The sequence below is a fragment of the Antennarius striatus genome, chromosome 8 (genome assembly GCF_040054535.1).
Source record: "Antennarius striatus isolate MH-2024 chromosome 8, ASM4005453v1, whole genome shotgun sequence".
In the NCBI taxonomy this organism is placed as follows: Eukaryota; Metazoa; Chordata; class Actinopteri; order Lophiiformes; family Antennariidae; genus Antennarius; species Antennarius striatus.
The window spans coordinates 12,392,633-12,406,085 of record NC_090783.1 but is presented as its reverse complement, the minus strand read 5'-3'; the positions used below and the strand labels follow the sequence as shown (position 1 = coordinate 12,406,085).

General features: G+C 47.1%; 1 protein-coding gene across 1 annotated transcript in view; it reads left to right on the top strand.

Moving 5' to 3' along the window:
- The window catches only part of fbxo8 (F-box protein 8), a 39,704-nt gene extending 32,218 nt beyond the window's left edge, over positions 1-7,486 (top strand). The window contains 1 exon segment of the mRNA XM_068322335.1: positions 7,299-7,486. Coding sequence (XP_068178436.1) covers positions 7,299-7,486 — 188 coding nt within the window.
- The last annotated feature ends 5,967 nt before the right edge of the window (positions 7,487-13,453 follow it).

Sequence of the window (13,453 nt, the reverse complement as noted above, 5' to 3'; positions counted from 1 at the left end):
GACGAGTGGCGTGCAGACACAGGGGAAATACGGACAGGACTTACGGGAAACAGGCAGGCAGCCAGAGGTACAAGTCCGAGAGGCAGAGTTCGTGGTCGGGGACAAAACAGAGTTCTAATACGGGTCCAGGCAGGCAGGTCGGGGTCCAAAGGCAATCTGGGGTCAAGGTAGGAGTCAGGATGAACTGGCGACAAACAAGGCATCAACACAGAGGATCTGACACTGGGTCCGTGTTCAAGCTGGGTCTTTATAGTCTGTGTTTCGGGGTAAAACGGTGGCAGGTGCGTCTGATGATTGGACGCAGGTGTGGGATCTGCGCCGCGGGAAACCCACCGCGAGGCTGGGGGCGGACCCCGAGCCGGTTTGTGACAGAACCCCCCCCTAAGGGACGGCTCCCCAAGTCCCAAAAACAGAATCCACAGTGCCGGGCGGGTGGGGGGGAAGTAACCAGAACAGTCTAATACTCCTCCGACCGGTCCGAATCCAGACCACCTTCGTCGACCTGCCTAGAATCCCCAGGGCCCGCGGAAGCAGGAACGGCAGGAACCGGAGAATTGTGGCCAGCCCCCCTCGGTCGGCCACGTCGAACAGCAGGCTGGTCAGGGTGCAGGCGGTGGAACTCAGTGATGAGAGTCCCGTCCAGGATCCATCTCGCAGGAACCCATGTCCCCTCCTCAGGACCATAACCCTCCCAGTCCACTAGGTACTGTAGGCCCCTTTCTCTCCTACGGGACTTCAATAGGCGACGGACGGAGTAGATAGGCCCGTCCTCCAGCAGACGAGGGAGTGGGGGAGGAGGAGCTGCAGGAACCAGCGGACTCTCGTGGACTGGCCTGACCTTGGAGACATGGAAGGTCGGGTGCACTCTCATGGTCGGAGGGAGCTGGAGCCGGACGGCAGTTGGTGAGATGATCCGCTGGATGGGGAATGGCCCGATGAACCATGGAGCCAACTTGCGGGACTCCACCCAGAGCGGGAGGTCCCTGGTGGAGAGCCAGACCTTCTGGCCCTCTAGGTAGGCAGGTGAGGGGGTTCTCTGGTGGTAGGCTCCCGTAACGTAGCTGGCCGATGACCTCAGCAGGGCGGAGCGGGCACGGACCCAGGTACGGCGACATCGTCGGGCGTAGGCGAACGCTGACGGGCAGGTAACCTCTCCCTCCTGGTTGGAGAACAGCGGTGGTTGGTACCCATACACACACTGGAATGGGGAGAGTCCGGTGGCAGAGCTGGTGAGAGAGTTGTGGGCGTACTCCACTCACAGAAGCTGGTTGTGCCAGGAGCATTGGTTCAGCGACGCCATACACCGGAGTGCTTTCTCCAGCTCCTGGTAAGCCCTCTCAGACTGGCCATTGGACTGGGGATGGAAACCGGAGTTGAGGCTAACTGTGGCCCCCATCTGCTGACAAAATTGTTTCCAGAAAGCAGAGACAAATTGCGGACCACGATCTGACACTACATCCTTAGGGTGTCCATGTAGTCGGAAGATGTGCAGGAGGACCAGTTGGGCAGTCTCTTTTGCCGATGGCAATTTGGGCAGGGGAATAAAATGTGCCATCTTACTGAATCGGTCAACCACCGTAAGGATGGTGGTCATGCCGTTAGAGGGAGGAAGTCCCGTAACAAAGTCCAGGGCAATATGGGACCCTGGGCGACTGGGCACCGGCAGGGGTTGTAAAAGTCCAGCTGGGGGGCGAAACACGGATTTATTCTGGGTGCAGATAGGGCAGGCTCGTACATAGTCCAGGATATCCTTTTTCAGGCTGGGCCACCAGAACCTTTGGCTGACAAGGAAGGCCGTACGGGTGGAACCGGGGTGGCAGGCCAGACAGAATTCATGACCCCACTGGATGACTGGAGTCCTCAGGTCCTCTGGCACGAACAAGCGGTCAGCGGGGCAAGCGCTGGGTCCGGGCTGGTCACGAATGGCCTCTCTCACCCTCTCCTTGACATCCCAGGTCAGAGCAGCAACCACGCAGGGGCCGGGAAGAATGGGTGCGCTGTCTTGGGACGAGGTGTCATTCCCCGAAAACTGACGGGAAAGTGCGTCAGGCTTAACGTTGCGAGAACCAGGATGGTATGACAAGGAGAAGTTGAACCTGGTGAAAAATAAGGCCCACCGGGCCTGTCTGGGATTGAGTCTCTTCGCTGAATGAATATATTCCAGATTCTTATGATCTGTCCATATCAGGAACGGGACAGAAGCGCCCTCCAGCCAGTGACGCCATTCCTCCATAGCCAGTTTTACCGCCAGCAGTTCTCGATTCCCGATGTTGTAGTTGCGCTCAGCTGGCGACAATCGACGAGAGAAAAACGCACAGGGGTGAAGTTTCTTGTCCTCTGCTGACCTCTGGGACAACACCGCTCCCACCCCCACATCAGAAGCGTCCACCTCCACGACGAACTGGCGTTCAGAGTCTGGCATGAGGAAGATTGGCGCAGAGGAGAAACGGGTCTGGGGAGCGTTAAACGCCCTATCAGCCACAGGGGTCCAGGAAAACGGCTGTCTGATACTGGTAAGAGTGGTGAGAGGGGCTGCAATGGTACTATAATCCCGGATGAAACGTCTATAGAAATTCGCAAACCCCAGGAACTGCTGGAGCTTCTTACGGTTATCCGGAACTGGCCAAGAGGTCACTGCAGAGACTTTGGCTGGGTCCATTTGTATATTTCCTTCTGCAATTACATAGCCCAGGAAGGAAGTGGATTTGACATGGAACTCACATTTCTCTGCCTTAACAAATAATGAGTTCTCGAGCAAACGACTGAGCACCAGACGGACATGTCTCTCGTGCTCTGACTGAGTTCGGGAAAAAATTAGAATGTCATCCAGGTAAACAAACACCAATTGATTCAACATGTCCCTCAGAATGTCATTGATCAGAGCCTGGAAGACCGCCGGTGCATTTGTAAGTCCAAACGGCATCACCAGGTATTCATAATGTCCAGTGGGGGTGTTAAACGCAGTCTTCCACTCATCTCCCTCCCGGATCCGGACCAAGTGGTAGGCATTGCGTAAGTCCAATTTAGTGAAGACCGTGGCCCCCTCGAGGAGTTCAAAAGCAGAAGAGAGCAGGGGAAGAGGGTACCGGTTCTTGATCGTGATCTCATTCAGTCCTCGGTAATCAACACAGGGACGGAGAGAACCATCCTTCTTCCCCACGAAGAAGAACCCCGCACCAGCGGGAGAAGACGATGGCCGGATGATGCCTGTAGCCAAGGATTCATTAATATAGTCCTCCATAGACCTCCTTTCTGGAACAGAGAGGGAGTACAGGCAACCCCTGGGTGGAGTAGAACCAGGAAGCAGATCGATGGCACAGTCATAGGGCCGGTGTGGGGGCAGAGAGGTAGCCTTGGCTTTGTTGAACACCTCTCTTAAATCATGATAAACATCCGGAACCTTGGAGATATCGGGAGGTGGTCCAACTTGAGGTTTGCAAGAGTCTGGTATTGCCGCCTTTAAACATGTCCGGTGGAAATCTTTACTCCACTCCAGAATGGAGCCCGTTAACCAGTCGACACAATGCGGGGATTGTGTCGGCGGAGCCAGGGGTATCCGAGAATAATAGCCTGGCCGGGTGACCGGAGCAGATGAAACTGAACGGCCTCCTGGTGATTTCCGGGAATGGACATCTGGACCGGTGCGGTGACATCGGTGACGATACCCAGGGGGTGACCGTCCAGCGCCCGGGCAGGAACAGGAGTGGGTAGAGGCTGGCGTTGCAGGTTCCACTGGCGGGCCAGCTCAGAGTCCATAATGTTCGCCTCGGCCCCTGAGTCCACCAGGGCGGAGAGGCTGTGGAGCTTACCAGGGAGGTGAATGCGGACCTGGACGAGGGGGTTGCGGGGGTTAGAAGTCTGGGAGGGTCGGGTAGTGACTGAGCTCATCCGGACCCCTCCTACTGCCGGTGAGCTCTGGCTTTTAATGGACATGTCGCTACTCTGTGTCCCCCCTCCCCACAGTACAGACACAGGTTGGCGGAGAACCGGCGCTGACGCTCCGCAGCGCTGAGTGAGGACCGGCCCACCTCCATGGGTTCATCAGGTCTCTCGGCAGGTTCGGGTGTGGCAGTGCCGAGTGTGCTGGACTGGCGAGTGCTGGGGAGCGTAGAAGTCTGGCCCCCCTTTCTCCCGTCGATGACCCTGGATCCACTGATCAACACGCGTCGCCAAAGCGATGGCCCCGTCGAGAGTGGTCTGGGGTTCGTGGGAGACCAGCTCGTCTTTAATATAATCCGCCAGACTGTGGTAAAAAGCGTCCACCAGCGCCTCATTATTCCACGAACTGCGTGCTGCTAAAGTCCGGAAGTTAATGGCATGATCCGCCACCGTGCTCCGCCCCTGCCGAACCGACATGAGTTCTCTGGATGCCTCCGCCGTCGAAGACCCGAGTTCAAACACCTTGACCATCTCCGTCGAGAGCAGATGGAAGGAGGAGCAGGCGGGAGACTGACGCTCATACTCAGCTGTCGCCCAAAGCTGAGCACGCCCGTGAGGTGGGTGATGACATAGGCCACCCGTGCTGGTTCAGAGGCAAAAGTCCGAGGTTGAAGGGCGAATAAAAGTCTACAGTTTGTCAGAAAGGGGCGGAGTCGAGCAGGATCCCCGTCAAACCTTTCTGGGTTACCCACACGCGGTTCCGGTGACGCAGCAGGGAGATCCCCGGGGGGTGGGGCCATGACACTGGGGGAAAGCCCCGAAGCAACGGAGGCGCTGGGCGCAGCGCTCGCCGGAACTTCCCGCTGCAGCAGAGCCTGGATCTGGTCGTTCTGGCGTTGGACTTGCTGGAGCAGCGCAGTCATCGCGGCGGAGACTTAGTCCAGGCGACCCTCGGCGCGCAGAAGACGGTCCTTTGCGGAGAGTTCAGACGCTGGTTCCATTCTGGTCAGATCCTATTGTCACGCCCGAGACAGAAGCGGAGACCAGGTGCGTCTGAACTAAAGTCTTTATTCCCGCAAAGGCACACAAGGGAAACACGGGAAAGACCGGTGCATGAGTCCAGGGAAACAGAGCGGGACGAGCGGCGTGCAGACACAGGGGAATACGGACAGGACTTACGGGAAACAGGCAGGCAGCCAGAGGTACAAGTCCGAGAGGCAGAGTTCGTGGTCGGGGACAAAGCAGAGTTCTAATACGGGCTAAGCAGAGTTCTAATACGGGCTGCCAGAGAGCTGCCAGACCAAGAAAATAAAAATCACAAAATAACGTGATACTATCATGAAATAACGTGATACGTATCACGAAACAACGTGATCCTATCACGAAATAATGTGATACTATCACGAAATAACATGATACTATCATGAAATAATGTGAAAAAGTCCTCCCGGTTTTTATTTTCTTGGTCTGGCAGCTCTACGCTGCCGTAAGTGACTGATATGATGATATGACACGAGCAGTTTTCAGCTGTCTGGTCAAATGCACCACCTACATGCAACAAAACAAAACAAGAAACAAGTTCACCAAGTAACCTTAAATAGACCAAAATAGAGGCAAGCTGAAGAAAACCTAAGGACAGCAATGTGAGCTACAGTGAAGCAATGCAGGAGAGATCAGTAAATGTCTGTGTGTGCAAGGGTGGCGCAGCGACAGCTCTGGCTACAGTTACGTGTCTCTGTAGGGAGGGGCGGGCGATGTGTGTGACTGGTCAATCACAGAGTGTGAAGGATTTTCCTTCAGCGCAAGCACGAGTATTGACGAGTTTTACTCGTATCATGCTCGTACTCGTCAAAAATGCGTTATCCGTACCAGATACTCGTCTGAAATGAGTACCCGACTCAACCCTAGTGTTTACCATAGACTATCCATCCATCCATTCATTTTCTTGTGCTTTATCCGCCGCAGTGGGTAAAGGGGAGCTGGAGCCTATCCCAGCTGTCATAGGGTGTGAGGCAGGGGACACTCCAGGCACGACGCCAGTGCATCACGGAGCCACGCACAAAGACAGACAACCATGCACACACACACTCCTACGGGCAATTTGAGACAAGGCAATGAACCTCAAGCGCATGTTTTTTGGAGGTAGGAAGAAGCCAGAGAATCAACGCAGACACGGGGAGAACACGGAAAGTCCTCACAGAGCAGGACTCGAACCCGGACCCGCTGTGTTGTGTGGTGACAACGCTACCCACTGCGCCACCGTGCCGCCCTACCATAAACTGAAATAAAAACATTTAAACCTAAGAGAAGAAGGCCAAAAACTGTATGTTACTAGTGATTTTGGAGCTAATTAACAACTGACCTATTAGCTCATAATGAAGCAAAAACTATTAAGGTTTCATTTTACAATCATCCTTTACTCCAGTTTTAGCAATGGACTACACTTTTATTACTAATGAGGGTTTTGTTGATGTCAGCAAGCCATCAGACAACTGTGCCTGATGCTGTTAACATCAGTTCTTTTGACCCATCCATAACTAGTAGGATTAGAGAGAGAGAGAGAGAGAGAGAGAGAGAGAGAGAGAGAGAGAGAGAGAGAGAGAGAGAGAGAGAGAGAGAGAGAGAGAGAGAGAGAGAGAGAGAGAATCAATCCCGGAGGAAAAATCCCAGATAAACACCAGGAGAAAAAGAAACATCGACACCACCAGACATACCACAAGACATACACTACACTAAGAGACACATACAACACTAACAGGACATTACTAAAACAAAAATATAGACAGAATAAAGAAAACAAACAAAACTAAAACATAACATAAATTAACATAACAAAATAAAATTAATAATAAATAAATAGATAAATAAAAAAAATAAATAAAATAACATGAAATAAAAATAAAAGGGAAAGTGAAAATAGCAGGAAGTTAGTCGTAGGATTTGGCTTCAAAACCAAAGGTAAAGATTGATATATAGCTGCTTTTATTAAAGTTAGCCTTGTCGTTTCACAGTAACTCTGGAAATATATACACAAAAACGTGTGTAATATTGCATGACATGACATTACATAATTACAAAATACAATATGCATTTATGTGTCTTAATAATTTAGATATGATTTAAGCATAACATGTACAACATACTTTAATGTGCTTATTGTTTTACTCTTTTGTCCATCCATGAGGGTTCTTTTTGCAGTACTTTTTAAAAAGAGGTTAATTGATCAATTGATAGCGTGAAAGTGAGCTTGAGTCTTCAGGAATTCTTTTCTGTATTAAATACAGTTGAAATGTATTGTAAGACTGGAAGGTATTAAGTCAGTGATCATATTGTGAGAAAAGCCAATAAAAGTCAGTTAAATTCATAAATTATATATTCTGTGCCCTGTTGGATCACTGTTTATTACCATCTCTCTGCAGATGAGGTGTATGTGCTGTGCTACAGTCTGATCCTGCTGTCCATTGACCTGACAAGCCCACACGTCAAAAACAAAATGTCAAAAAGGGAATTTATCAGGAATACTCGCAGGGCTGCACATATGGTCTCAGATGACTTTGTCGGCCACCTCTATGACAACATATACCTGATTGGTCATGTTGCTGCATAGCTCCAGCTGTTCAGTAGAAATACTAATTCTGCACGGAAGATAAAATTTGTTTCTGATGCACATCTTCAAAGTGAGAATTCACAGTTCAAATAGATTTTCATATTAACAATTTTAACCACAAATAAAATGTATTGTATACATTTTGTGATTATCATTATTATTATTATTATTATTATTACACTGAAATGAACTTGTGTGTAGTTGAGCTGTATCAGATATAATATTGGAAACAGTCTAATACTGAAATGGCACTCAGTGGAGTGCTTACTTGCTACAGCACAGGTTCCTTTAATCAATATAGGTGCTGTCACACTTGCAAGTAGACTAACTAATGTGGATGTTATAAAAGTGCCTACCATGTGTGATTTTGTGCATATGTTTGTTCCAATTTGTCCTTGCTATCTGTGTATGTATATGAAACTTTATATATGAAACTTTAATTGATCTATTTGATAGTGAAAGTGAGCTTCAGTTTTTAGGAATTATTTTCTGTATGAAATACAGATGCAATTGATCACATAACTGTCTTATTAATGAAATATACTGTAAGACTGGAAGGTACTAAGTCAGACTGTGATCATATTGTGAGAAAAGCTCACAATATGATCACAATTATGAGACAGTCTACTTTGTGGTTAATAAAGTAAGAACTAAACCAAGATAACACTCAACTTGTAACCATAAGTTAGAGGCAAACTAACCCCTATGAAAACATTTATTCATTCATTGTCAAATACCCACTTTGTCATGGGTTGTGGGGTGCTGGAGCCTATCCAAGCTGGATGGGGTTGTGAGGCAGGGTACACTCAGGTCACGACAGTGCACCACGCACACACACATTCACACCTATGGGCAATTTGGTACCATCAATTCACAAAAGCTACATGTTTTTGGTGGGGGGAGCCTGGAGACAACCCACACATCACAGATGGACATTTCTCATGTTGATGACGGAGTGAGCAGCAGAGTGAACGGACTGCCTCGGATCCTTCTGTATCAATCATACGCATGTTTGCTGCTCCTGGTTGGACTCAATTCAGACATTCCTGCCAGCCCAGTATAATGTGTGTATGACAGCGCCGATGCACCACTGGGGCTATTTTGTCTTCGAGGGAATTTTTCAAGTGGCGTCTGGAGCTTCAGAGGCAGACTGAGACGTTCTCATTCACCTCCGATATTCGACTGGACGGTACCGACTGGACGTTACTGGGACAGGAACACCGAATGGTTTCCGCAGCTCCGCTGCTAAGACATTCAGACGCGAGGCAAGATGACCGAAAGTGAGACTAATCAACAAAGTCTCAACAACAAAGCCTGATTTAAGTTAAAGATGGCAAAGAAGATGGCAGCGGATATGGAGGAAGTGAAAAAAATCACTTAACTTCATGTCATAGGAGTTGAGTACTTTGGTGAAGCAGAACGACTTGGTGAGGTTAATTGAGTAAGTGCGAAAACTGAGGAATACAATCAAGGAGAAGGATAATAAGATTGAAGAACTAAAAAGAAGAGTGGATGACTTGCTGATAACTGGTTTGGTGACAAGACATCACAGCTATGCCAGGACTACAGCAGAAGAAAAATATGGTGAGAATGCTCCAACAGGTGAACTACACACTCTTGAACAACAAGTCATACACTTCTTCCAGAGTAAAGACATCCCTCTTGAAAGTAAGACATCTCTGCATGCCACACTCTTCCTCAGAAGCAGGAAAACAGCCCTAAGATAATATTAAGATTTGTTAACCGAAAACATAAAGTTGAAGTGCTAAAGTTAACTAAAAATCTCAAGGGCTCTGGAGTATATGTGAACGAACATCTACCAAGTAAAAATGCAGAGCTGGCATGGCAGGCAAGAATGCTGAAGAAACAAAAGAAGATCCAGGACACGTGGACTAGAAGCTGTAATGATCAAACTAAATGGAACACAGGAGCAGGCAAAAATACTGACTATAAAAGATATGGAAGACTTGGAGAAATTCAAGTAAAACTAAGATAGAAAGTAAAATGACCTGCTTGGCTAAGAAAAAAACCTGGTAGCCTTGCAAAAAAGAAGTACCTAGTCTAATAAAATGGAGGACCAAACAGACTTTAAACCATTTTCATTTGAAGACTACAAATCGTATGATCTGGAAACTGACATTGATCCTGACTCTTACCTGTCAAATAACTTAAATATGAATTGCAAATATTACTCCAAAGATGAAGTTAATACAATGACTGAGCAGTTTTCTTTGATTCACTTCAACAGCTGGAGCCTCTATAAAAATATGGACAAAATGAAGGATTACCTAAATAATTTTAAGTCTGAATTCAGTGTTGTAGCCTTATCAGACTTGGCTTTGTGAAAGTAAAGATTTGAATGATAGTGTAGACGATTATGAGTTATTTAAGCAAAATAGGAATAACAAAATTGAGGGAGGAGTTGCTCTATTTGTGAAACAGGGTATACAGTGTAAAATCATGAAAACAGTTACTTTTTCGGTTGATGACCTAATGGAATGTGTAACAGTTGATATTAGAGATGAAAAGGTAAAGAAAATTATATTGATTAGTTGTATTTATAGGACTCTTGGATCATGCATTGATGAATTCAACAAAAAAAATTTAGAGTTGTATTCTAAAATCCATCCATCCATCTTCTTCCGCTTATCCAGGGTCGGGTCGCGGTGGCAGCAGCTTAAGCAGGGAAGCCCAGACTTCCCTCTCCCTAGCCACTTCGTCCAGCTCCTCCGGGAGAATCCCAAGATGTTCCCAGGCCAGCTGGGAGACATAGTCTCTCCAGCGTGTCCTGGGTTGTCCCCGGGGCCTCCTCCTGGTAGGACTTGACCAGAACACCTCACCAGGGAGGCGTCCAGGAGGCATCCTAACTAAACCCCCGAGCCACCTCATCTGGCTCCTCTCATTGTGGAGGAGCAGCGGCTAAACTCTGAGTCCCTCCTGGATGACCGAACTTCTCACCCTATCTCTAAGGGAGAGCCCAGACACCTTGCAGAGGAAACTCATTTCGGCCGCTTGTATCTTGTTCTTTCGGTCACGACCCACAGCTCGTGACCATAGGTGAGGGCAGGAACATAGGTCGACCAGTAAATCAAGAGCTTTGTCACTGCAGACCCTGCACCGATCCGCCTGTCGATCTCCCGTTCCATCGTACCCTCACTTGTGAACGAGACCCCGAGATACTTGAACTCCTCCACTTGGGGCAGGATCTCATCCCCAACCCGGAGAGGGCACTCCACCATGGTCCTCCACTGAGGACCATGGTCTCAGATTTGGAGGTGCTGATTCCCATCCCAACTGCTTCACACTCGGCTGCGAACCGCTCCAGTGAGAGTTGGAGATCCCGGCTTGATGAAGCCAACAGTACCATGTCATCTGCAAAAAGCAGAAACGCAATACTGAGGCCACCAAACCGGACACCCTCAACGCCTTGGCTGCGCCTAGAAATTCTATCCATAAAAGTTATGAACAGAATCGGTGACAAAGGGCAGCCTTGGCGGAGTTCACCCCTCACTGGAAACAAATCCGATTTACTGCCGGCAATGCGGACCAAACTCTGACATCGGTCGTACAGGGACCGAACAACCCTTATCAAGGGGTTCGGTACCCGATACTCCTGAAGCACCCCCCACAGAACCCCCCGAGGAACATGGTCGAACACCTTCTCCAAGTCCGCAAAACACATGTAGACTGGTTGGGCGAACTCCCATGTCCCCTCAAGGACTGTTGAGCCGCATTTTGTAATAATGGTGGATTTTGTAATAAATGTCCAAAATGTAATAATTTTTTTATTTCATTTTTTAATAAACTGCCGCATTTTGTAATAAACTGCCCCAACGCATTTTGTAATAAATTTTGCCACATTATGTAATAAGTTATTACATTTTGAAAAGATTATTACAAAATGCACTTGCAACGTTTTTATTTTCTGGGAAATGTAATAACATGGTGCATTACTAATACTAATAACAATTCTAAAGCATAGTTTATTTGTTTGTTAATTGCATTTTATTTTACTTTAAAGTATTTGTAAAAGCTAGGTTTATTAGTAGTATCACTGTATTAGCCTAGTAGCAGTACTTAGCAATTACTATCAGTACACTATTCAAAGGTTGCATTAACAGAGAATATTCTGTAAAGTGCAGATTTTTTTTTTTAATTGGATACCAAAACCACATCAAGAATAGTTATAAACTTCCAACAAACCTTATTATGCTTTTTATAATACAGAACAAAACTCTGGGTATAAAAATTTTATCTATTCGTAAACATTAACATATGCCCATACAAAATAGAAAGGCTGATGGATAGGTAAAGAACAGCTTCATTTATAGAACCTTTCAACAACACTAAATGCAACCAACACATGCAGGCTTGCGACCAATTTAAAATAAAAATGAACCAATGAATATAAGTTCTACCAACGTAAGTGTCTTCTGCTTGTTTAGAGAGCTGCTGTGACCTGCAAATTTCTCCACTAAGATTAATTTTAAACAAATATGAAATTGCTTCAAAAGGCTAAACCAACAACAAAATTTCTATTTCCAAAATATATCCATAATTTCAAATTGTCCATGTCTAATATGTCTAATTACCGGCCAAGCAATAAACCACTTGAAATGTTTCCCAAACAGCTCCTTGAGTTTTAATGCCACACCACTAAAGTGCCCTGCTGCTTTGTACAACCTTTGTACACTAACTGTGTGCTTTCCAACGATGTCCAACCCAAGGCTTTGGCTTAATGTTTCCCTTAGATAGATTGATGGATGGAATCGATCTGCAACGTCTTTAAAATGTTGAGACACTCTGTTAAAGGTCCCAAGCATTGACATATCATCCTCAAGGGTCATTTTGATAATAGACTGAAACATTTCAGTTGGTAGGACAGGCTGAACAGGGGGTCTACTCAGAACAGGGTCCTCAGGCTGAACAGGGGGTGTAGTCAGAACAGGGTCCTCAGGCTCATCAGGCTGGATAGGTGGGTCAGACTCATCTGGTAAGGCAGGCTGCAGTGGTGAAAGTGTGTTGTTGTCATATAACTGTCCTGCTTGAGCATCCAAAACATGCTCTATAAATGGTGTGACTGGTCCCTCCAAACTCAGATAATGTTCTCCATGCCTCTCTGCCACATGACCAAGTACTAGCACGGGATGGTTGTGACAATACACGTTTGACTCTGATACAATAGCTGAGGCATTGATTCCCAGAGAGGAAACTACAAGAAACTGGACCTTGAAGATTCCAGATGCTCTTTGCAATGTAATGTGGTCACCATAGGTTCCAGTTTGGCCCATTCTTTCCAAGTATCCATCCCAGTCACTGCCCTCGATAAAGTTGAACATGAGTGTTCCATTTCCATTGTATAGATAATTCCTGAGGTCTTGGACAATTTCATCTCTTAAGTTTTCTGGTGATGTAAATATTCCAAGGGTGGATAGCTCGTCAGCCATGGCTGCAAACTGACCATTTCCATCTGGGTCAGGGTCATAGCGAATGCTTAACTCCATGGACATAAATTCCTCTAGTCTGTGTGTGTGTGTGTACTGAAACCAAAGTGGCCTCTCTTTGACGGTGCTGTCTTGTGTTTTTTAGAGTGTGTCTTCTTTCGCAGCCGGGTAGCACTAGTTATATCCGACACGAAGAACCATTTTTGTGTTTGTCGGAGGGTCTTTGGGTCCCTAAAACTCACTTTGTATTTTGAGAGCTTTCTATTTTTTTTCACAATTTTACCACGCCTTACGTGATACTTTTTGGAGACTCGATGGGCACCATCCCTCATTCTGATCAAAACAGCATCCTTAACATTGTAGTGTTGTGATAGGTTTTGTTTGACTGCACGCCTGATCATTAGTTTAGCACAGTGCTCAGAGGTGTTCCCTGCCATTCTTTTCACCCTTTGTCGTTTAGTATCAAACTTTTATCGATGTCTCAAGGATGGTAAATTTGAATGTAGATTCCTCACAGACTCCT